The following is a 26,293-nucleotide window of genomic DNA, read 5'->3' as shown; positions in this document are numbered from 1 at the left end:
ATGTATTTTTGTACACAGCCGATCCAGAAGTAAAATGCTCTGTAGTTCATCACAAATCTTTATTGCCGTGACGTGCATAGGGAAGATCAAGTTTAAAGGAATCACAATAGAATGTTCCCAATTGGTCATATTGGCCCACGCAGGTGACTTTCGTATTTTATACATCAAAGCATCCTACCCCTTTAAAGTACGTGTCTTCACGTTGCCGTGAGGAGTAAGCTGACTATTTTGCGTTTTGCAGACAAAGGACAAGGATTATAGTTTAGTTAGCTAAAGTAAGTAGATGCGGTACGCTCTTAATGTTTTGTCATGATTCAAGCGGTCTGTCTAAAGTGAACTTAAAATGTACATTAGTATGAGTAAGGTGGTGGTGTACACTGCGTATGAAATGGCGTTGCGGTTAGACTTGAGCCTAATTTTACAATTATTGCTTGCACACGACGTATTTAGAGACGCAGTTTTTTATTGAAGAGGTTAAGATATTGACAACTGTGACCGCACTGTTCTATTTGTTGTATAAGATAAAAAGTCCGTTGTGCTCAGTGTAGGGGAATAGCGGGAACGATACTTAAGGGTGTTTCCTGGTTCTCTTAGCTAAACGTCACGGTGTGGATACAGACCATGAGTGTTTAAACACTGAGGTTACAGACTGACTGTTTGGAGGCTTACAATAAATTACACAAGCCGGGGCCTTCAAGATGCCCGGACAATGAGGGTACAGAATGAACTATTATAATCATGTAAGTTTGAACATTATCAAACTCTCTTGGTTTTGTCTCCCAGTTTTGCCTTTAAGGCCGTTTGAATAGACATAGAATATTAACATATGGTCTGAAAGTTCCCAAGTTTAGACAGAAGGGAACGTTGGATTATGAGAAAAGTCATTAGGGTAATTTTTGACTTGGTACAAATGAGTTCCCTCTGAAAACAAGTTTATTTTTTTATTAGTTTTTCTTGAGATTAACTTGTTAAAATGATTGTTGAATAGTTTTATAAGAATAGGATGCAAACATAAGGCATGTTTTCACTTCTCGGCTTCTTACCCATCTAGTCCATTTACTCCAAGTGTTTTAACAGATGGCGGTCTACAATTAAGATGCATCTACCTCCTACCACAAAAAGTGAATAATCTGCTGCTTTGCGGTGAGCCATGAATAGGAGATTTTCTCTCCTGTTCTTGTTTTTTCCAATGAGACAGTGTGATTGACGTCTGTATTTTCGTGTTGTTTTTTCTGAAGGTTGAGAAGATATCAGTTGTTCGCCATCTGATGGTGGAAAGAAAAAGTATACAGCACTTACGCGACCTGCTTTGTCAAGTTCCCCTGATGGAGTTCTTGTTAAACGTATATTTATAAAATTATAACAAAACATGTTGGGTTTATTCACCACTGTAAGAAAAACAGTGTAGTAGAATTTAAGTATTGATGTATGTTTAGAACCTAGTCGGTGATACAGATAGGATTCACCGAATCGGTGCATTACAAGAATCTGGCGAACAACCTTTATTCTCGGGAGCTTTCGCGTTTATTCTAGACCGCAGCGTGCAAAAAGTTTACTTGTGCTTCAGGTTTGTCTTTCGGAAGAGGGACTAATAGGTCACACGGTTTATTTTTAATATTTGAGAAGAGAATAGTTTTGAAATGCACTTTATGTATTGCACTTTGGCACTTTTTCTATTGGTGAAAAGGAATGTAATGTAAACCTTGTTTTGTTTTTAAGCAAAATCATGGTGATTTAATAAAATTATAATATTTTAATAGGTGTCAACGTAATCTCACATGTGTTAGAGGACTAAGTTACTTGATCATTTCAGCCACAAATCACAACACGAAGGCCACGAGATTCCTTTAGTTTGGAAGTAGAACACAGGTTTGAGTATGGGGGTGAATCTCAGGGCCATTTAAGCTAACCCCCTTGTCTTTTCTTTAGTTGCATTGTGGAGGACCCCGACACGGCATCTTCAGCCAGGGCCTTCCACAAACGCCTTGCAGGTTTGGCAGAGTATTTGGGCCTCCCTCAGCCTGATGTAGAGCAGCCCGAGGAGCGGGGGTCTTAGCAGAAGTCCTCACCCTATGACCCCCTACCAAAACGGGGATCCCGATGCAGAAAGACAGTTTCCCTGGCCAAGAAGGGGTGGCTCAAGCCACACTCGGGCCAGCCTGTCAATCGGTGCCTCGACGCCAAGTACAGGTAGACGAAGGGGGACACTCTTGCTTTCAGCGCATCCTCAACCGCACTCTTCTGTGATAGCTGTTGCGTCACTCTATTCCAAGCCGGTCGTCCTCGGCCTGGGCTAGGAGAAGATGTTGGAGGCGTACGGGAAGTAGCTGTACTCCAATGCCTCCTTGCACCTGTGGCAGGCCAACACAGATGCCATGTTGGCAGCCGCTAACCAAGGGCTTTGGCGGAAAATTGCAAACTTCTACCACAGAGCCAAGCGCGCTTCAAGGCGGGACTAGGAGAATCTAGGCTGGTAGCGCAGGACATTGTGGAGTCCACCGTGGCCCACATCGATACCTCTGCCCACACATCTGCATTGCCACGGACATGAGAAAGCTGGCCTGGCTCTGGGCTACTCTGGGCTACTAAGTTTATCCTTATGTCCAGGAAAGCATATTGGACCTTTTCCACTCCAAGTATGGGGGATTAGGTAAAACAGCTTGCAAAGTATCTATTCTTAATAATGCCACGCCCAAGGCCTCACCCAGTCGCAGCAACACTCTGACAAGGGGCAGGCATTTGGGGGGTTCGCATGCTTCCAAGAACTGAGGTCCAGCCAACCAGACAGTTCTCCGAGTTGGCATCAGAGGAAACCACAAAAGGGAGGGAGGGTTGGGGCAAGGGTTTTTTCCAATCCCCCTCCTCCACATCAGCCTCAGAGGGAAAAAAGGCATGACGAGTCCCTTCGGGTCCACAGGTCTCCGGTGGGGGGCAGGCTTGCAATTTTGGCGCCGGAATTTTTCAGATCCCTGGATCCTCTGTAGTCTCCATGGGGTACCGCCTATCTATACCTTACTCTCCTCCCACCTCCCCTCCCACAGATTGGGACAGCAACTCTGTTGTCGGCGATCCGGTCGCTCGTCGAAGAGCCAGGCGGTGGTAGAAGTCCCAACCTCCCAGCGAGGCTTGGGCTTCATACAGAAGAACCAGGCTGGCCGGAGAGTTGTGTTGGACCTTTCCACCCGCCATCTCTCCCTCCCTCTGCAAAAATCCAAGATGGTTACGCCAGCTCTTATTGTAGAAAGACTGGACAGGGGAGACTGGCTGTGCCCGATGGATCTGAAGGACGCTTACCTAAACGTCCCAATTTAGCAGCCGCATCGTTCCTTAATGCGCTTCAGAGTCATGGGCTTGCATTTCCAATGCAAGGTGCTAGCCTTCGCCTCAACTCTGCTCCCAGGGTATTTACCAGGTTGATGAGTGCAGTGGCAGCCCTCTTCAGGGCCACCACGTCTACCAAATACCCAGACGACTGGCTTGTCTGGCCTACCTCTCCGGAAGCTGTTCAGCATACTGCCTCCGCACTGATGAACACACGCCACTACCTGGGGTTCACTATAAATCTCAAGAAGTCTCAGCTGCAGCCTATGCAGAGCCTGAGCTTCTTGGGCCTCATCTGGGACACAAGCTCTGTGAAAGTCTTTCCTTTGGAGAACATGATTGCGGCCATCAAGAGAACTATAGATCTCTTCCTCTCCAGGCCTGTGACCTCGGCTGGGTGGTACCAACACCTACTGGGGCTTAGGGCAGTGGTCCTTTTGGCCGTGCCACACACAAGACTCAGGAGGTGGAGATTACAGCTGCACGTTGCAAGCCTCATGGAATCAGGAGAAGGGCTCCCAAGAGGAACCGTCAACATTCCGCCCTTTCTCGTCTCAGAACTCCACTGGGGGTCTGCCGACTTCAACCTGAGGCAGGGCAAGCCTGTCCGGCAGCCGGCCCCTCGTGTCAGTTACTACGGACTTGAAGACTATATGGTGGCTCTCAAGGCCTTTCTCCCTCTTATCTTGGGCAAGACAGTTCTTATCCAGACAGACGACCCCACCAGCATGTACTATGTCAACAAGCAGGGGAGCACCAGATCCCCCTTTGCAACCTAGCAGTCGGCAGGTGGGAATGGGCTCTGGAGAACAACCTTTACCTCATGGCAGTCCACCGCCCGTGGGAATCCAACCTGGAAGCGGACAGGCTCAGCAGAATGAGGCGGACAATTACGAGTGGCAATTGAACAACCTGGGACTAAGATCTTCCTCAGGTGGGGCATCCCAGAGTGGATCTTTTTTGCCTCCCTGGACAATAGGAGATGCCACCAGTTTGCCTCCTGGCACGGCTCCGTGGGCAATGATTTCCAGGTCTAATGGCATGACATGACGGCATATGCCTTCCCGTCCACAGGGTGATCTGCAAGATAAAGGGAATCCAGGCACATCAGCTTAATTTTGATAGCTCCCTGGTGGCCGGCCCAGACCGTGGTTTTCCGGGCTCCTCAGCCCATTCACCTACTGCTGGGCCCAGCTCCTCTCCTGACCCAGCAGGGGGGGCAGGGTACTCCACCCTGCTCCTCACAAGCTAGCCCTTGCAGCGTGGCTCCTGAGCATGTCATTCTGAAACACTTAAGCCTATCTTGGGCTAACCTAGAGATCATCCAGGGCGCTGGAAGCAAGGCTACTAGGAGCCAATATAAGAGTAAATGATCAAGCGACATCTGCCGGGGATCCACAGGCTTTACACGCCTATAAAGAAGCCACACCCGGTGTGGCACCTTAATGTTGTGTTGGGCGTCTCGGGCACAAACCTTTGGTGCCTATGGCGTCCGTTGACATCAGACTGGTCACCATAGAGACAGCTCTGCTTGTGGGCCTCTCCTCAACTTGCAGGTCAGCGAGGTCCGGGCTCTGGTGGCATCGGAACCCTACACCATTTTTCACAGGGACAAGTTAGTCCTGCGGACACTCCCTGCTTTCCTACCCAAGGTGGCCGCCTCCTTCCATTTCAACGAGGAAATGGCAGACGCCTTGTTTCTTTCGTTGGGGTCAAGGCCCGGTTATCCAATGCCTCCATAGCAGCGGGATGATTGCGGCCATCAAGGAGGCCTATGAGAGGCAGCACAAACCAGTGCCAGCTAACATACATGTCCATGCAGTCAGAGCCAAGGCCACAGCCATTGCATTCCAACGGCATGTGGTGTTGGAGGTCATCAGCAGGGTGGCTTTCTGGGCCACCCTTTCGGCTTTCTGTAAACACTGTTTTGACGCCACCTCTAGGTCAGAGGCATTCGGGCAGGTGGTTCTAAGAAACATGTGTACTTAAGGAGGCATGCCTCTCCACCCTGGGGCTACATTCAGTTGTAATCGCCCATACAGTGTGGGGGAAAGGGGACAGGACGTAAGAGTAATTAACAGTCACCATAGTGACTAAAGTACTCTTGGTCCATAGTCCCCTTTCCTCCATACGTCACACCATCCTCCCCGCTAATACTGGTGTCCTTAGGCAATGCCTATCATTGTCAATGGGGACTGAGGAGTGGTGCCGGTGGGCGGAGTCAGGCGAGTGAAAGGTTCCGTCTCCCATCCCTCACAAGGGACTCCCATACAGTATGGAGGAAAGGGGACTATTGACTAAGAGTACGTTAGTCACTACGGTGAGTAACTGTTGTTCTGATGTTTGTTAATCTGCTTAGAATCACATGCTGTGCATAGGTCCGCCATCCAGTGGTCACTGCGGAGTATTGCATTTTGTTTTTCGTAGTCGAAAAGGGGACGTCGACAAGGCGTGTCTGTACACTATCCCTATAGTGACGTGCGTTGTACCCACAATCCCTCACGCGTCGAGGTCCCTCAGATTGTTTTTTTCCGCCCAGTTTCTGGTCGCCTTTCGCGGAGCTCCTAGAGAGACATTGCTATACTTACCACGGACCTCTGTCCTTTTGTCATAACTTAATATACTGATAACGATCCCTCCCCCTCGACGTTAGCTGTGAAGCTGTTTCTCCGCCGAACTGATTTTCGACGGAGATGAAGGGCGGCCTCGACGGCCAACTTACAGTAGGGAGAGTGGGGGTTAGAACTTTGTCTCTTCTCTTTGAGAATGTCTTTCTTTCTCCCTTTTCTTTCCCTTGGGGTTGTTATCGCCAGCTATTATTGCCTCAGCTATGGAGAGGACACCATTTAAGTTTTGCCCACGCTGCAGGGGCAAATATACTTGGAAAGATAAGCACAAGCTCTGTAATCGTTGCTTACCCCTCGATCACATAGAGAACAGCTGCGCAGCCTGCAAGCTCTTAAAACCCAGGACTCTTAAAGAACGTAGGGTTAAGAGGTGGGCGGACTACGCGATGTCGAAGTCAGTTTCCTCACCCGCTGCCGCTGTTACTGAAAGTGACGAGGAGTGCGATAACTCGACGTCCGTTACAGAAGTCATGAACCCCCAGAAGGAGCGCTCCCGCTCCTCGTCGTCCGTCCCCGGCCCCGACGGGCTCGGCTCACGCCCTGCTTATGGGGATAAACACCCCGGCGACAAGGACGCACACAAACCCCATAAGGCTAAACACACTACCCACGGCTCTTCTTCGTCGAGAACGAAGGATCCATCAGCGCCGAAGGGACGCAGGGCACTCCGGCGTCTACCGCAGAGCGTAAAGGTCACAAGCCCCACCCGCAAACGCAGCCGCGACCAGCGATTGGGCTTCCATCTAACACGGGCGCTACCCCAAAAACATCTGACGCAACGCTCCATAGAGCGACCGTCGAGGTACAACGCGCAACGCACACAACGTCGACACCAGAGCCCTCGACGGACAAAATCGTGGCCGAGAGCCTAGCGAGAATTGTCGCCGAAGACAAACGTACGCGGACAACGAAACAAACGTCGAATACCGCGTCGAAAAAACACAAAAGTAGCCAGGAACTGCCCCTTTCTCCAAAGGACGCTTCCGAACTACCTGAAGGCTTTTCAGAAGGAGACGGGAACCTCTCGTCGACGTTGTGGGAGCGTTCGAAACGATTCGAAGGCGAAAACACTAATTTCCCCCCTCTAGACTATTCAGGGGTACCCCATGAGACCCTTGAAAGACTCCATTCTTGCATGGAGAAAATGGAAAGGTTTCTAGGAAACCAAGACCCACCCACCCACTCACAAAAGACAAAGAGAATGGCCACAGGATGACCCTAGAGTCAAGATTCCTAGGCTGGTTGACCTCACTGAGGAGGAGCAATACCTCCAAGAAGATGAGGAGTGTTTGGGTGGAGAAGAAGAGGTAGAACTTGAGGAAGAGGGGTTCGAAGAAGATCCTTACACCACTGCTACAGGGTTTGAAGAGGATACAGCTACCTCGCAGCCCTGGCATTCACCGTCAGTGCAGCCTTGGCAATCCCCATCAGTACATTCAGACCCTGATGCCTTTCTCCCTTCTCCTCTCAAGGATTCACATGGGAACTCCTCTCCCATAGATGACCAACCTTCCCTCAATGCACTATTGCGCAAGGCAGCAGCGCATTTTGAGATTGATACAGGGGAAACTCTTCCAGACATTGACTTTGTAGAAAAAGTCATCAAAGAAAAAGCCCCTGTTAGCCAATCTATTCCACTCCTGGCTTCTATTAAAAGAAGAATTTCTCCTTCCCTTACTAACCCAGCTTTAGTAAGAGGGGTCAACCCTAGAATAGAAAAGCTCTTCAGCCCCTGACCCTTTATACATCAGAGGACACTCTATTCCGGACTCCCTTGTGGTTACCAACACAAGAAAAAGAACAGGGGTGCCACTATCCACTAGTGAAGCACCTCTAGACAAAGAAGGCAAAAAACTCTACGCACTGGGGAAGAGAATCACGACCTCCGCCGCCTTCTCTACTAGAATTGCTAATAACTCACTTTTAGCTAGCTACGCAGATGCACAGTGGAACAAGCTGCGCAGCGAAGCAGAGGAAGCACCTGAACCTCTGCGTTCTCGCCTGCTAGCTATATCATCAGAGGGCACACTGGTAAACCAGGGCATCGTTAAGAACTCCCTAGATGCCGCTGAGACGGCTGGCCGCTCCCTAGTGCAGGGAATACTTCTCAAGCGCCACGTTTGGCTACGCAATTCAGGTTTTAAGCCCGAAACCCAAGCCTCCCTCATAAATAAACCCATTGAACAGACGCATCTGTTTGGGAAAGCAGTAGATGAGGCCCTAGAACATGCTAAAAAAGAGTTTGATACCATAAAGACTCTTGATCAAATTTCTAGGCCCCCTAACAGGCGAGGCTATGGTAATAAACGCTCCTTTCGTGGCCAAAGACAGCAGCAGAATCAACAACAACAATATTACTCTGGCTCCAACTGGCCCACCAACCAGGGTAACACCCAGTTCAGTCAAAGAGGCCAACGCCGTGGCAAAGGAAGAGGTCGTGGCTCCAGCCCCAGAGGTTCCACGCCCAATACCAGCAAATGACCCGAAAATTCGGGTCCCCTCCCATGCATCACCGGTCGGGGGCCTGCTGACATCGTTCCTTTCAGCATGGGAGGGAATCACGTCAGACCGTTGGGTATTATCCACCATAGCCCACGGATACTGCATCGAGTTCAACGGTTCCCCGAAGTACAAACCCCCACAGAACCGGCGCATGACACCGCAACACCTCTCCATTCTTCTTCAAGAGGTGGAAGAACTACTGAAGAAAGAAGCTATAGAGCCCGTCCCCCTATCACAGGTAACAGAAGGTATTTATTCAGTGTACTTCCTTGTACCCAAAAAGGACTTAACCATGCGCCCTGTATTAGATCTGCGCCCAGCGAACATATTTGTCAAACCCCAAAAGTTTCGTATGGTGACCTTACAGGAGGTAATCCCACTGTTATCACAAGGGGATTACATGACAACACTGGACATGAAAGATGCATACTTTCATATTTTAATGTTGACATCGCACAGAAAATACCTCAGGTTCAAAATAGAGGACAAACACTACCAGTTCAGAGTACTACCCTTCGGGATAGCATCTGCACCAAGGGTATTCACGAAAGTACTGGCAGTGGCAGCGGCCCACCTGCGCAGATTATCCATCCCTGTATACCCTTACCTCGACGACTGGCTCATAACAGGGGATTCTTACGAAACATGCTTCTCCAATACCCAAAAGACCGTAGACCTTTTGTCCCAACTGGGCTTCTCCATCAACGAAAAGAAGTCCAGCTTAGACCCCAGCCAAACCAAACAATTCCTAGGGGCTCTAATTCGAACAAAGGACTGCCTCGTATTCCCCTCCAACGAGAGGGTCCAAAACATGCTGTTTCAAATTCCCCATTATGTAGCAGGCCGAGAGGTGACGGTACGCAAAGCAATGCGCTTGCTAGGGATGATGGCGTCATGTATTTATTTGGTACCTCACGCGCGCCTGCGCATGCGCCCAATGCAAGAGTGGCTCTACAGCCAGTGGTGTCAGGCCAGCGGACAATGGGACGATCTAGTGGTGGTCTCGCAGGCCTTGGTTCTCTCGCTACGGTGGTGGACAAAAGAAAACCTGTTATTAGGGAAAACTTTTGCCACACCCGCAGTGGAAGCCACTCTAACCACAGACGCATCCCTTACAGGATGGGGGGCTCACCTATCCCATCAGACGGCACACGGAGTGTGGACTCCGAGTTTAGCACCCAAGCATATAAACCTGCTGGAACTACTAGCGGTGTTCAAAGCACTGAAAGCCTTTCAGGAACACTTACAAGGAAAGACAGTGATGGTCCTCACAGACAGCACCACAGCCATGTACTACCTCAACAAGCAAGGGGGCACTCGCTCTCCAGGACTGTCCAAGCTGTCCCAGAATATATGGAAGTGGGCTCTCAAACACATGTTCCTACTATCACAACATGTACCAGGGGAACTCAATCTGCTAGCAGACAAACTCAGCAGAGACTTCCCCCTGCCCGAAGAGTACGAATGGCAATTGCACGAAGACATCGTCTTAGACATCTTCACGCAATGGGGATTCCCGGAAATAGACCTGTTCGCAACCCTGGAGAACTCACAATGCCAAAGTTACACCTCCAGGTACCCCCAGAACCAGTCCAAGGGGAACGGTCTGTTGATTCAATGGTCAGGGAAATTTGTTTACGCCTTTCCCCCGACTCCCCTCCTCAACAAAGTGGTGCACAAGATGCACCAAGAGCAGGTTACCATGATACTAGTAGCCCCAATGTGGGCCCGGCAGCCATGGTTCGCTCACTTGATGGAGATGTCCCTATCTCCCCCAATGAAACGTCCCTGCCCGTACAACATGCTGTCACAAGACAAGGGCAGGACACTGCATCCATGCCCTCAGACCATGAACTTAGCAGCCTGGCTCCTGAGATCATAGAATTTGGACATTTACAACTCCCACAGAGATGTATGGACATCCTCAGGGAAGCCAGAAAACCTAATACTCGACACTGCTATTCTAGCAAATGGAAAAGATTCGTTATCTGGTGTAGAGGTACTAGCATCAACCCAGTTGACTGCTCTCCTACTGACATTATTCTATACTTGACCCATTTACTGGATTCAGGTTTAGTGTTCAATTCCATTAAAGTCCACCTAGCGGAACTTTCTGCATACACCACTTCCCAACTTAGTGTCGTGGTGGAAGATACCAGTTATCAAAGCCTTCATGGAGGGGGTAAAGAGGATACACCCTCCGATAGCTAACCCAGCTCCCGGATGGGACTTAAATGTGGTACTTTCCAGACTCATGGGCCCTCCCTTCGAACCCATGCACAAGGCAACTCTTCAAGATATCACCCTTAAGACTGCTTTCCTAATAGCTATCACCTCCATTAGGAGAGTAAGTGAACTACAGGCTCTTTCTGTACTAGACCCCTTCGTAACAGTTCACAAAGATAAAGTGGTTCTACGCATACACCCAAGGTTTGCACCTAAATTCATTTCGAAATTTCATGTAAACCAAACTATAGAACTACCAATGTTCTTTCAAAACCCTTCCAGCTCGGGAGAAAAAAGTCTGCATACACTAGATGTACGCAGAGCTGTCATGTTCTACATGGAAAGAACCAGACCACTGAGAAAAACTAATCAGTTCTTTGTCTCGGTGGCAGCAGGAAGAGAAGGAGATGCGGTCTCAAAATCCACTATATCTAAATGGATTGTTCAATGCATCACTCTGTTTACACTCTTGCTAAGAGAGAACTACCCTTCAAGCCAAGAGCACATTCCACTCGAGGCACTGGGGCTTCCATAGCATTCATTGCAAATGTTCCCCTTGAGTCCATCTGCAAAGCGGCTACCTGGAGTTCTGTGCACACCTTTACAAAACACTACTGTCTAGATGCACACTCTAGATCTGACTCCCAGGTGGGACAGGCAGTATTAAGACATCTTTTCTCTACTGTTCCTTCTCATAACCCACCGCCAACTCCGGGTACTGCTCGCTAGTCTATGCACAGCATGTGATTCTAAGCAGATTAACAAACATCAGAAGACAATGCATTACTTACCGTAAAAGCATTTCTGATGGTTGTATCTGCTTAGATTCACATGCGCCCACCCTTCCTCCCCGCTCGGATGGAAGGAACATAGACTTCCTTTATATCTCTCTTTTCTGTACTCACTCACGTCTATAAGGCTCCCTCAGGGCAGAAAAATACAAACAGAGGGACCTCGACGCGTGAGGGATTGTGGGTACAACGCACGTCACTATAGGGATAGTGTACAGACACGCCTTGTCGACGTCCCCCTTTCGACTACGAAAAACAAAATGCAATACTCCGCAGTGACCACTGGATGTCGGACCTATGCACAGCATGTGAATCTAAGCAGATACAACCATCAGAAATGCTTTTACGGTAAGTAATGCATTGTCATTTCTGCAGCCATCCTCCCTTTTGTCAAGGTATTCTGGTAGTGTCCCAAAGGTATAGAGCAAGTAGAACGTTACTTAGGAGTAAGTTGGTTACATAGTGACTACTGTACTCCTAGTCAATTTTCTCCTTTCTTACATATGACCCTCCCTACTTCCCCACTATTAAGTGTCATCTGTTGATGCTTGCTGCAAAAGCACTGGTAATTGGGAGATGAGCTGTGTCTCAAGGTGTTACTGTGCATGCACCTTCGGCAAGCTTTTTCTAATCTGCTGTGCAGAGCGATCTGGACCCATCCATGTTAAGACGATCTACAACGGCATGGAGGAAATGGGACTATGGAATAGGGGTACATCAGCCACTATGATGAGAACTAACTTTTTTTTAACATAAACCCTTCCTGGGATACATCAGTTTTAAATCCTTGCCTATTTATTTGTAATGTTGGTAAGGAGTGAGTTTGAAGATATATTCTAGAGGAAGCCGGCATGCAGCCTTGTATTTAGTGGATGTTCAATTATAGAATATTACTTTAGTCTAGTTAATGGTATGTATGTATGTATATGTGTGTGTGTGTGTGTGTGTGTGTATATATATAAATATATATATGTATTTCTGATGTTTGTTAATCTGCTTAGAATCACATGCTGTGCATAGGTCCGACATCCAGTGGTCACTGCGGAGTATTGCATTTTGTTTTTCGTAGTCAAAGGGACGTCGACAAGGCGTGTCTGAAATACTATCCCTATAGTGACGTGTGTTGTACCCACAATCCCTCACGCGTCGAGGTCCCTCAGATTGTTTTTTTCCGCCCAGCTACTGGTCGCCTTTACGCGGAGCTCCTCGAGAGACATTGCAGATTCCATCCCTCGACCTTTGGTCGTGTTTTTCCTGTTTAAATATTTAATATATCGATCCCTCCCTCAACGCAGTTGTGAAGCTGTCTCCGCCGAGCAAGATCTTCGACGGAGGGGACGAGCGGAGGAGATCCTTCGGCGTTGCCGAACACGTGGCCTGGCCTCGCAGGCCAAATACAGTAGGGAGAGTGGGGTTGTGGGACATCTCTGATTCTTTTTCTGAGAATGCCTTTCCTTTTCCCCTTCCTTTCCCTTGGGGTAGTTATCACGGTTTATTGCCTCGGCTATGGAGAGGACACCCTTTAGGTTTTGCCCACTTTGCAAGGGCAAGTTTACTTGGAAGGACAAGCATTCACGGTGTAACCGCTGCTTGCCCCTCGATCACAAAGAGGAGGGTTGCTCGGCTTGTCGGCTTCTAAAGCCAAAGACTCTAAAAGACCATAGGGTCAAGAGGTGGGCGGCCTACGCTATGTCGAAGGCCGGTTCTTCACCCGCCGCTGCTACCACCGACAGTGACGAGGAACGTGATAACACGACCTCCGCTACGGAAGTCGTACACCCCTCTAAAGAGCGCTCGCGCTCTTCGTCTGTCCCCGGCCCCGACGGGCTCGGCTCACGCCCTGCTTATGGGGATGAACACCCCGGCGACACTGACTCACACGATACAACACATAAACACACAACCCATAGCTCTTCTTCGTCGAAGACGAAGAAAGCATCAGCGCCCAAGGAGACGCAGGTTACTCCGGCGGCCTCCTCGGACCGTTCAGGTTCGAAGCCCCTCTCGCAGCCGCGACCAGCGACTGGGCTTTCAGCAAATAAGGGCGCCGCCCCCAAACCATCGGCTGGCGCGCACCAGCAGAGAGCGCACGCCGCCGTAGAACGATCGACACCCATAACGTCAACCACAGCCCTCCGCTGACAAACGAGTCGCAGAGAGCTTGTCGAGGATCGTGGCAGCCGACGCCCAGAAGCATACATCGAAGGACATGTCGAGCGCTACGCAGAGGTCGAAAGACACGACGAAGACAGACAGGGACTACCCCCTTCAGTCGGGGGGACCCGTAGCACTCCGGAAGGCTTTTCGGAAGGCAACGGGACACTTTCCTCGACGTTATGGGAGAGGTTGAGCCGTTTTCAGCTAGATGACACTAATTTTCCCCCGCTAGACCGCTCAGGGGTACCCCATGAAACGGCTCCATCTCTGCATGGAGAGAATGGAGAGGTTTATGAACACCCAGAACCCTCCCACTCCCAAGAGAACAGAGGGGCCTCAGGAGGACCCCAGGGCCAAATACCCGAGGCAGAACACAGCCTTAGACTTCCATAATGTGTATGACCTCACTGGTGAGGAACAATACTTAGAAGAGGAGGATGAATTTGTGGACAATGAAGAGGGACAGAACCAAGAGGAAGGTCTGGAAGACAGCCCAGACATGGTAGGAGAAGGCTTCGGAGAAAATCCAGCAGAAGGACCTTCTCATCCCTGGCAATCCCCATCAGTATATTCGGACACTGATGTCCTGAACCTAAATCCTCCTGATAATTCACCTGTTAGAAACACGTCTCCCATTGACGATCAGCCCACATTCAATGCCCTGTTGCGCAGAGCAGCAGCACATTTCGAACTGGACACTGGGGAGATCTCTCCGGAAATAGACTTTGTGGAAAGAGTAATTAAGGAGAAACCCCCAGTCAGCCAGACCATTCCCCTCCTCGCTTCAGTGAAGAGAAGAATCATCCCTTCGCTATCCACACCCGCACTAATCAGAGGAGTTAATCCAAGGATTGAAAAACTTTTCACTCCTTCACCCTCAGACCCGCTGTACATCAGGGGACATTCCATTCCGGATTCCCTGGTAGTAACTAATACAAGGAAGAGGGCAGGGGTGCTGCTGTCCACCAGCGAGGCACCACCTGACAAGGAGGGCAAGAGGTTATATGCCCTTGCTAAAAGAGTCACATCCTCGGCTGCCTTTTCGGCAAGAATTGCGAACAACAATTCTTTGCTAGCTAGCTACGCGGACGCGCAGTGGGCCAAACTGCGCAAGGACGCCGAAGAAGCGCCGGAACCACTACGTACACGCCTGATATCAACTATTGGCGAAGGAACCCAGGTCAACCAGAGTATTGTAAAGAACTCTCTGGATGCTGCTGAGACAGCGGGACGTTCCCTGGTTCAGGGAATACTCCTAAAACGCAATGTATGGCTGCGCAACTCAGGGTTCAAACCGGAGACACAGGCGTCTTTAATAAATAAACCTGTTGAAGACTCAAACCTCTTCGGGAAAGCGGTGGATGAGGCTCTGGAAATGGCTAAAAAAGAGTTCGATACTATCAAAACTCTTGACCAGATCTCTAAGCCCACTACCAGACGCGGCTATGGCAACAAACGCTTTTTTCTTGGCCAACGCCAACAGCAGAATCAGCAGCAACAGTACCATGCCACCAGTTACCAGACCAATAGTGGGCAGTACAGCCAAAGAGGCCAGCGCAGGGGCAAAGGGAGAGGTCGGGGGTCCACCCCCAGAGGCTCCCAAGCCCCCAATAACGCCAAGTGATGCGAAGATTCGCGTCCCCTCCCATGCAACACCGGTCGGGGGCCGGATAACATCCTTTCTTCCAGCATGGGAGGGAATAACTTCAGACCGCTGGGTACTTTCCACCGTAGCCCACGGATACTGCATCGAATTCAACAGTTCCCAAACATACAGACCCCCGAGGGGACGACGCATGACACCGGAACACCTTGCTATCCTTCTCCAAGAAGTACAACAACTGCTGGAAAAAGGAGCCATAGAGGTCGTGCCTCGATCTCAGGTAACGGAAGGTATTTATTCAGTGTACTTCCTTGTACCCAAAAAGGATCTAACCATGCGCCCTGTATTAGATCTGCGCCCAGCTAACAAGTTTATCAAACCCCAGAAGTTTCGTATGGTGACCTTACAGGAAGTGATCCCACTGCTATCACAGGGAGATTACATGATAACATTGGACATGAAAGATGCATACTTTCATATTTTAATGTTGCCAGCGCACAGAAAATACCTCAGGTTCATGATAGAGGGCAAACACTACTAGTTCAGAGTGCTACCCTTCGGCATAGCATCAGCACCAAGGGTATTCACGAAGGTACTGGCAGTGGCAGCGGCCCACCTGCGCAGGTTGTCCATCCCAGTTTACCCTTACCTCGACGACTGGCTCATAACAGGGGAGTCTTACGAAACATGCTTCTCCAATACCCAAAAGACGGTAGACCTTCCATCAACGAAAAGAAGTCCAGCTTAGACCCCAGCCAAGTCAAACAATTCCTAGGGGCTCTAATTCAAACAAAGGACGGCCTTGTCTTCCCCTCCAACGAGAGGGTCCAAAACATGCTGTTTCAGATCCCTCAATATGTGACCGGTCGAGAGGTGACGGTACGCAAAGCAATGTGCTTGCTAGGCATGATGGCGTCGTGTATTTATTTGGTACCTCACGCGCGCCTGCGCCCTATGCAAGAGTGGCTCAACAGCCAGTGGTGTCAGGCCAGCGGACTATGGGACGATCCAGTGGTGGTCTCGCAAGCCTTGGTTCTCTCGCTACGGTGGTGGACAAAGGAAAACCTGGAAAAAGGGAAACCCTTTGCCACATCCGCGGCGGAAGCCACTCTAACCACAGACTCATCCCTAACAGGATGGGGGGCTCACCTATCCCATCAGACTGCTCACGGAGTGTGGACTCCGAACATAGCATCCAAACACACAAATCTACTGGAGCTACTAGCTGTGTTCAAGGCGCTAAAAGCCTTCCAGGAACACCTACAAGGCAAGACTGTGTTGGTCCTTACAGACAGCACCACAGCCATGTACTACATCAACAAGCAGGGGGGCACCCACTCTCCAGGACTGTCCAAACTGGCCCAAAATATATGGAAGTGGGCTCTCAAACAAAACATGTTCCTACTGTCAGAACATGTACCAGGGGAACTCGATCTGCTGGCAGACAAACTCAGCAGAGATTTCCCCCTGCCCGAAGAGTACGAATGGCGACTGCACGAAGACATCGTCTTCGACGTCTTCACACAATGGGGATTCCCAGAAATAGACCTATTCGCAACCCTGGAGAACTCACAATGCCTAAGTTACGCCTCCAGGTACCCCCAGAACCAATCCAAGGGGAACGGTCTGTCGATGCAATGGTCAGGGAAATTTGTTTACGCTTTTCCCCCCGACTCCCCTTCTCAACAAGGTGGTGCACAAGATGCACCAGGAACAAGTAACCATGATACTGGTGGCCCCAATGTGGGCCCGACAGCCATGGTTCGCTCACTTGATGGAGATGTCTTTATCTCCCCCAGTGAAACTCCCCTGCCCGTACAACATGCTGTCACAAGACAAGGGCAGGACTCTGCATCCATGCCCCCACAACATGAACTTAGCAGCTTGGCTCCTGAGATCATAGAATTCGGACATCTACTGCTCCCGCAGAGATGTATGGACATTCTCAGGGAAGCTAGAAAACCGAACACTCGCCACTGCTACTCTAGCAAGTGGAAGAGATTTGTCATCTGGTGCAGAGGGAAAAGCATCAACCCAATTGACTGCTCTCCCACACATATTGTTCTATACCTAACCCACTTATTGGATTCAGGTCTAGTGTTCAATTCCATTAAAGTTCACCTAGCGGCACTTTCTGCATACACCACTTCCCAACTCAAGGTGTCGTGGTGGAAGATCCCTGTTATAAAGGCCTTCATGGAGGGAATAAAGAGAATACACCCCCCGATAGCTGACCCAGCTCCCGGATGGGACCTTAACGTGGTACTTACCAGACTCATGGGCTCACCTTTCGAACCCATGCACAAAGCATCTCTTAAAGACCTTACTCTTAAGACTGCTTTTTTAATAGCTATCACCTCCATCAGGAGGGTAAGTGAACTACAGGCTCTTTCTGTTCTAGACCCCTTCGTTACAGTTCAGAGATAAGGTGGTTCTACGCACGCACCCAAGGTTTGCTCTGAAGTTCATATCGAAATTCCACGTAAACCAGTCTATAGAACTGCCAACTTTCTTTCAAAATCCTTCCAACTTGGGAGAAAAAACTCTGCACACACTAGATGTGCGCAGAGCGGTCATGTTCTACATGGAAAGAACCAGACCACTGAGGAAGACTAATCAGTTCTTCGTCTCGGTGGCAGCAGGAAGAGAAGGGGATGCAGTTTCAAAGTCCACTATTTCTAGATGGATTGTTCAATGCATCACTCTCTGCTATACTCTTGCTAAGAGAGAACTGCCCTTTAGGCCAAGAGCACACTCTACTCGAGGCACGGGGGCGTCCATAGCATTCATTGCAAATGTTCCCCTTGAGTCCATCTGCAAAGCGGCTACCTGGAGTTCTGTGCACACCTTTACAAAACACTACTGTCTAGATGCACACTCGAGATCTGACTCCCAGGTGGGTCAGGCAGTATTAAGACATCTTTTCTCTACTGTTCCTTCTCATAACCCACCGCCAACTCCGGGTACTGCTCGCTAGTCTATGCACAGCATGTGATTCTAAGCAGATTAACAAACATCAGAAGACAATGCATTACTTACCGTAAAAGCATTTCTGATGGTTGTATCTGCTTAGATTCACATGCGCCCACCCTTCCTCCCCGCTCGGATGGAAGGAACATAGACTTCCTTTTATATCTCTCTATTTTCTGTACTCACTCACGTCTAGAAGGCTCCCTCAGGGCAGAAAAATACAAACGGAGGGACCTCGACGTGTGAGGGATTGTGGGTACAACACACGTCACTATAGGGATAGTATTTCACACGCCTTGTCGACGTCCCTTTTCGACTACGAAAAACAAAATGCAATACTCCGCAGTGACCACTGGATGTCGGACCTATGCACAGCATGTGAATCTAAGCAGATACAACCACCAGAAATGCTTTTACGGTAAGTAATGAATTGTCATATATGTATATGTATTTTTTTTTTTTAAATCTGTTTAGAATCACATGCTGTGCATAGTCTGACATCAGTGGTCACTGCAGAGTATTGCATTTTGTTTTTTGTAGTCGAAAAGGGGACGTTGACAAGGCGTGTATGTAACACTATCCCTATAGTGACGTGCAGTGTACCCACAATCCCTTACACGTCGAGGTCCCTCAGATTGTTTTTTTCCACCCAGATATTGGTCGCCTTTACGCGGAGCTCCTCGAGAGACATTGCAAAATTTTTTTTCGCCCTTTGGTCGTTCTTTATTTATTACTTACATCCCTCCTTCGGCGTCGTAGCTGAGAAGCTGTTCACCGCCGATCAAGATCTCCGACGGCGGTGCCTTCGGAGGAGGTTGTTCGGCGTTCGCCGAACACATGGCCTGGCCTTGACGGCCAAATACAGTAGGGAGAGCGGGGTCGTGGGACATTAGTTTCTCTTTGAGAATGCCTTTCCCCTCCCTTTCCTTCGAGGTTGTTGTCACATGCAATCGGTTCCTCAGCTATGGAGAGGACACCCTTTAGGTTTTCCCCGCGTTGCAAAGGCAAGTTTACCTGGAAAGACGAGCATAAACGGTGTAACCGTTGCTTGCCCCTCGAACACAAGGAAGACAGCTGTGCGGCTTGTCAGCTTAAACCGAAGACTTTAAAAGACCGCAGGGTCAAAAGGTGGGCAGCCTACGCCATGTCTAGGTCTGATTCATCACCCGCTGCCGAAAGTGACGAGGAGTGTGACAACCCGACGTCCGTTTCGGAAGTCGTAGACCTCTCTAAGGAGCGTTCACGCTCCTCGTCCGTGCCTGGCCCCGACAAGCTCGGCTCATGCCTTGCTTATGGGGATGAACACCCCGGCGGCAAGGACGCACACAGAAAACACTCCCATAAACACACGACTCACGGCTCTTCCTCGTCGAAGACGAAGAGAGCATTACCGCCAACAGAGACGCAGGTCCAACCGGCAGCCTCCTCAGACCGTAAGAATCTTAAGCCCCCCTTGCAACCGCAAACTACGACTTGTGACTGGGCTACCCCCAGATAAGGGTGCTATCACTAAACCGCCAGACGACGCGCACCGTCAGAGCGCCCGTCGGCGTGGAGCAAGCGACGCCTGTAACGTCGACGACAGTTTAGTTGTCGAGAGCCTGGCGCAGATTATTTCCACCGATAGCCAGAGACGGACGGTGAAAGAAACGTCGATCACCGCTCATAAGGCCCGGGAGACGCCGAAAAGGTCAGAAGGAAGGCAGGAACCGCCCCCTCCGTCGAGAGGGACTCCTAGCCTACCAGAAGGCTTTTCAGAAGGCGAGGGGAACCTTTCTTCGACGTTCTGGGATAGGTCGAAGCGTTTTCTAACGGAAGGCCCTCCCTTTCCCCCCTGACCGCTCTGGGGTACCGCACGAGACCCTAGAGACCCCAGTTCTGTATGGACAAAATGGAGAGGTTTATGGAGACTCAGAACCTTCCAACACCCAAGGGATCTAGAGAGGGACCTCGGGAGGATCCCAGGGCCAAGTACCCTAGGCTGTTCGATTTTCCCCCCCACTCCCCCAAAGAGGATGTAGATTTATATGACCTCACTGGTGAGGACCCCCACTTTCAGGAGGAGGATGAATTCTTAGGCAATGAAAGGGAACAAAACCTAGAGGAGGAAGGTTTTGAAGACAACCCGGATATGGGTGATGGGAGGGGGGGGCTTCGGAGAAGACCAGGCACTTCACAGCCCTGGCAGTCCCCATCAGCGTTTTCAGACCCTGACGCCATAAACCTATCCCCACCCAAAGACTCACCTATTAGGAATATGTCACCTATAGACGATCAACCTACCTTTAATGCACTACTACGCAAGGCAGCAGCGCATTTCGAGATCGAGACCGGGAAAACTTCTCCTGACATCGACTTTGTAGAAAAGATTATTAAGGAGAAACCCCCTGTCAGCCAAACAATTCCCCTTCTCGCCTCAGTAAAGAGACAAATTATTCCTTCACTATCCACTCCCGCGTTGATCAGAGGGGTCAACCCGAGGATAGAAAAATGTAGTCCTTCTCCATCGGACCCGTTGTACATCAGGGGCCACTCTGTACCAGACTCCTTAGTGGTGACAAATACTAGGAAAAGAGCAGGGGTCCCGCTGTCAACTACCGAGGCACCACCAGATAGGGTAAAAAATGGCATGCCCTAGGAAAGAGGATTACAGCCTCAGCTGCCTTTTCCGCAAGAATTGCCAACAACTACTCTGCTGGCAAGTTACGCAGATGCACAATGGAGAAAACTACGTAAGGACATTGAGGAGGTACCAGAACCCCCTACGTACTCGGCTTCTAGCCACGGTGACTGAAGGGACCTTAGTCAACCAAAGCATCATTAAAAATACTCTGGATGCTGCAGAAACGGCTGCCCGTTCCCTAGTCCAAGGAATCCTCCTCAAACGCCATGTATGGCTACGTAATTCAGGCTTTAAACCTGAAACACAAGCATCTCTAACAAAACTATAGAAGATGCAAACCTCTTTGGTAAGGCGGTGGATGAGGCACTAGAGAGCAAAGAAGGAATTTGACACCATCAAAACCCTAGACCAAATTTCAAGGCCTCCCAACAAACGTGGTTATGGCAACAAACGCTGCTTTTCGATGCCAATGCCAGCAGCATCAGCAATACTCTGCAGGTCCTCTAACCAAGGCACCAGTGGGCAATATAACCAAAGAGGACAACGTCGTGGCAAGGGGAGAGGTCGGGGTCCCACCCCTAGAGGTTCCCAAGCCACCAACACCAATTGACTCAAAGATTCGGGTCCCCTCCCATGCTTCGCCGGTCGGGGGCTGGTTAACATGCTTTCTTCCAGCATGGGATGGTATAACATCAGACCGCTGGGTACTTTCAACCATAGCCCGCGGTTATTGTATAGAATTCAACAGTTAACCTACGTTCAGACCCCCAAGGGAACGACGCATGTCGCCAGTACACCTCGCCATCCTTCTTCTAGAAGTGGACCAACTACTAGAAAGAAGCTATTGAGGTCGTGCCTCTATCACAGGGAATGGAAGGTATTTATTCAGTGTACTTCGTTGTACCCAAAAAGGACTTAACCATGCGCCCTGTACTAGATCTGCGCCCAGTGAACAAATTTGTCAAACCTCAAAAGTTTCGTATGGTGACTACAGGAGGTAATCCCCCTGCTTTCACAGGGAGATTACATGACAACACTGGACATGAAAGATGCATACTTTCAAATTTTAATGTTGCCAGCGCACTGGAAATATCTCAGGTTCATGATGGAGGGCAAACACTACCAGTTCAGATTGCTACCCTTCGGCATAGCATCCGCGCCGAGAGTATTCACTAAGGTACTGGCAGTGGCCTTCCTGCGCAGGTTGTCCATCCCAGTATACCCTTACCTCGACGATTGGCTCATAACAGGGGATTGTTACGAAACATGCTTCTCAAATAGCCAAAAGACTGTAGATCTTTTTGTTTCAACTGGGCTTCTCCATCAACGAGAAGTCCAGTTTAGACCCCAGCCAGATCAAACAATTCCTAGGGGCTCTAATTCGAACAAAGGACGGCCTCGTCTTCCCCTCCACCGAGAGGGTCCAAAACATGCTGTTTCAAATCCCTCAATGTGGCCGGTCGAGAGGTGACGGTACGCAAAGCAATGTGCTTACTAGGAATGATGGCGTCATGTATTTATTTGGTACCTCATGTGCGCCTGCGCCCAATGCAAGAGTGGCTCAACAGCCAGTGGTGTCAGGCCAGCGGACAATGGGACGATCTAGTGGTGGTCTCGCAGGCCTTGGTTCTCTCGCTACGGTGGTGGTCGAAGGAAAACCTGGTAATCGGGAAACCATTCGCCACCCCCGCAGTAGAAGCCACTCTAACCACAGACTCATCCCTCACAGGAGGGGGGTGGCTCACCTATCCCATCAGACTGCTCACGGAGTTTGGACTCCGAGCGTAGCATCCAAGCACATAAACTTACTGGAGCTACTAGCTGTGTTCAAGGCACTGAAAGCCTTCCAGGCACACCTGCAAGTGAAGACAGTGATGGTCCTCACGGACAGCACCACAGCCATGTACTACCTCAACAAGCAAGGGGGCACTCACTCTCCAGGACTGTCCAAGCTGTCCCAGAACATCTGGAAGTGGGCTCTCAAACACATGTTCCTACTGTCACAACATGTACCAGGGGAACTCCATCTGCTAGCAGACTAACTCAGCAGAGACTTCCATCTGCCCTCAGAGTATGAATGGCGGTTACAAGAAGACATAGTCTTTGGCGTCTTCACACAATGGGGATTCCCAGAAATAGATCTGTTCGCAACTCTGGAGAACCCCCAATGCCAAGATTACGCCTCCAGGTACCATGATAGTGGTGGCCCCTATGTGGGCCAGACAGCCTTGGTTCGCTCACTTGATGGAGATGTCCCTATCTCCTCCAGTGAAATTTCCCTGCCCGTACAACATGCTGTCACAGGACAAGGGCAGGACACTACATCCATGCCCTCAGACCATGAACTTAGCAGCCTGGCTCCTGAGATCATAGAATTTGGACATTTTCAACTCCCGCAGAGATGCATGGACATTCTCAGGGAGGCTAGAAAGGGTATCGGGTATTAATATCGCCACATATATGGTTGCCGTAAATAATATCGCCGGGAAAATGTTGCGGCGATATTTGGGTGACCATTTATGTGGCTATGGGGGCAAAAAAAATGGGGGTTGCGGGGGTGTCCCCCCGCATGTTCCATGCAATAATGTCGCCACAAAAAACGACCATTTTTCGTCAATATTTTTGTATGGCGATATTTTTGTGGCGACATTATTACATGGAACCCTAGAAAGCCTAACACTCGTAACTGTTGTTCTAGCAAATGGAAAAGATTTGTCATCTGGTGTAGGGGAAGGAGCATCAACCCGGTTGACTTCTCTCCCACACATTGTTCTGTACCTGACTCACCTACTAGACTCAGGCTTGGTGTTTAACTCTATTAAAGTCCATTTAGCAGCACTTTCTGCATACACCACTTCCCAACTTAGTGTCATGGTGGAAAGTCCCAGTTATTAAAGCCTTCATGGAAGGAGTGAAGAGGATTCACCCTCCCATAGCTAATCCCGCTCCCGGATGGGACTTAAATGTGGTACTAACCAGGCTCATGGGGCCTCCCTTTTGAACCCATGCACAAAGCAACACTTAAAGACCTCACTCTTAAGACTGCTTTTCTAATAGCTATCACCTCCATTAGGAGAGTAAGTGAACTACAAGCGCTCTGTATTAGACCCTTTTGAAACAGTTCACAAGGATAAGGTGGTTCTACGCACACATCCTAGGTTTGCACCAAAATGTATCTCTAAATTCCATGTCAACCAGTCTATAGAACTACCAACGTTCTTTCAAAATCCTTCAAACTTGGGTGAGAAGAGACTGCTTACACTGGATGTTCGCAGAGCCGTGATGTTTTATATGGAAAGAACTAGACCATTGAGAAAGACTAATCAGTTCTTTGTCTCGGTGGCAGCAGGAAGAGAAGGAGATGCAGTTTCAAAATCCACTATTTCTAGATGGATTGTACAATGCATCACTCTTTCTCTCTTGCTAAGAGAGAACTACCCTTCAAGCCAAGAGCACACTCCACTCGAGGCACCAGGGCTTCCATAGCTTTCATTGCAAATGTCCCTCTTGAGTCCATTTGCAAAGCGGCAACCTGGAGTTCTGTTCACACCTTTACAAAACACTACTGTCTAGATGCCCACTCTAGTTGATTCCCGGGTGGGACAAGCAGTATTAAGACATCTTTTTTTTCTACTGTTCCTTCTCACAACCCACCTCCAACTCCGGGTACTGCTCGCTAGTCTATGCACAGCATGTGATTCTAAGCAGATTAACAAACATCAGAAGACAATGCATTACTTACCGTAAAAGCATTTCTGATGGTTGTATCTGCTTTGATTCACATGCGCCCACCCTTCCTCCCCGCTCGGATGGAAGGAACTTAAACTTTCTTCTATATCTCTTTTCTGTACTCGCATCTAATAGGCTCCCTCAGGGCAGAAAAAATACAAACAAGAGGGACCTTGACGCGTGAGGGATTGTGGGTACACTGCACGTCACTATAGGAATAGGTTACAGACACGCCTTGTCGACGTCCCCTTTGTGACTACGAAAAACAAAATGCAATACTCTGCAGTGACCACTGGATGTCGGACTATGCACAGCATGTGAATCTAAGCAGATACAACCATCAGAAATGCTTTCACGGTAAGTAATGCATTGTTATGTATGTATAATTTTTAAAACATGGCAAGGAGCAATATATAAATATAGCTACGGCTACACCTTGCCTCCATGGATTTTGAAGATGGCACCCATTTCTAGATTAATCCTTTAGCCTATTAATGTAACACGATGACCTGAGCAAAAGCGGAGCATCTATGAAGATTGCTCATACTGGAGATACTTTCCTTGAAAGGGACACTTGTTGTATTTCCATAAATCTTTGCTACCCCCCACCCCTGGCCCCCTATTTAATCTGCCTCTCACAAACTCCTACTTCAATGCGTTTGGTTATAAGATTGCAGCCATTGATTGTGATGTTAAATTGTTTTTTTTAATTATTTTTTTAACTTCCATATATGATTTACATACCACAGATCTGGAGTTGGTTCACCAGTGATTGGTGATATTGACGGAGACTACCGCCACGACAGCCGGCGAAACATTCTGGAGTGGTGCTTGCCAGTAATTGATGCCAAGAACAAGAATGGCAGCCTGGAGTTCAGCATTGCCGGGCAGCCAAATGACTTCTTCCCTGTGCACGTTTCATTTGTTTCAAAGAAGAATTACTGCAACATACAGGTATGTGTGCGTGCTTGTTCTCCTTTTCCTCATACTGTACCCAGATAATTTCTTCCCTAAAGCTCCCCTTAGATGCCAGACCTGTTGACCTGTAACAAAGGAATGTTCTGGGGCCTTTGCTAGTACTGGTGAACCATTTGACAACTCAAATGCTTTAGTATAGACATTTTGGACAGGCAGAGTTAGTTCGCCGTTGGGCTGATATGGCTAATGTCCTATTCCAAATCTCACAAGTATTGGCTTGAGTTGTTTCAAAGCCCCCATCCTTAAATCAATGTTCTGCCTTTTGAAGTGTTTAGAATGGTGGCCCATAGTGCCTTGTGGTTCTGGTTGACCCGACTGGTGGTAGACTTCCATTGAGCTTGTCATCCTCGGAGGCAGGCATAGTATTTAGATTGCAACCACAGGGAGACTGATATAATCTGTGAAGGAAGTCCAATAAGTGAATCTGATTCATGAGCATCCGGGCCAAAGGTGGTGCGGTTATTGTCTGCTCTGTGCTGAAGGATTATTTGAAAAGAACAATGTTTACGCCTTGCTGAACAGATCATGGGTGGATTGCATTCCCAAGGACAGGCTGTCACACTGTTTTAGATAAGCTTTAGTTTCCTTCACAAGTCTTGCAGCTTAGCCAGTAGTAATGTGGCTGAGCAACTGAGGCACACCTCTCAAGAAGGGAGAGGGTTTATTTAGTTATCAAATACTTTCTACCCCTATGTTGCTTTATTGGCATATTGCTATTAAGTATGTTTATTAAGTCTTTGGCGAAGGGAAAATGGTTCTTTAGCAA

The 26,293-nt window shown here is 49.0% G+C and overlaps 1 protein-coding gene across 1 annotated transcript in view; it reads left to right on the top strand.

Annotated features, from left to right (window-relative positions):
* The window catches only part of ARCN1 (archain 1), a 343,782-nt gene that overhangs the window by 245,855 nt on the left and 71,634 nt on the right, over window positions 1-26,293 (top strand). Inside the window, exon 9 of the mRNA XM_069614428.1 lies at window positions 25,299-25,503. Coding sequence (XP_069470529.1) covers window positions 25,299-25,503 — 205 coding nt within the window. The remainder of the gene's footprint in view (window positions 1-25,298; window positions 25,504-26,293) is intronic.

Source organism: Ambystoma mexicanum, chromosome 9, assembly GCF_040938575.1.
Source record: "Ambystoma mexicanum isolate Mex_15411 chromosome 9, UKY_AmexF1_1, whole genome shotgun sequence".
Classification (NCBI taxonomy): Eukaryota; Metazoa; Chordata; class Amphibia; order Caudata; family Ambystomatidae; genus Ambystoma; species Ambystoma mexicanum.
The sequence above is the reverse complement of the archived record's forward strand: the minus strand, read 5'-3'. Positions and strand labels throughout refer to the sequence as shown.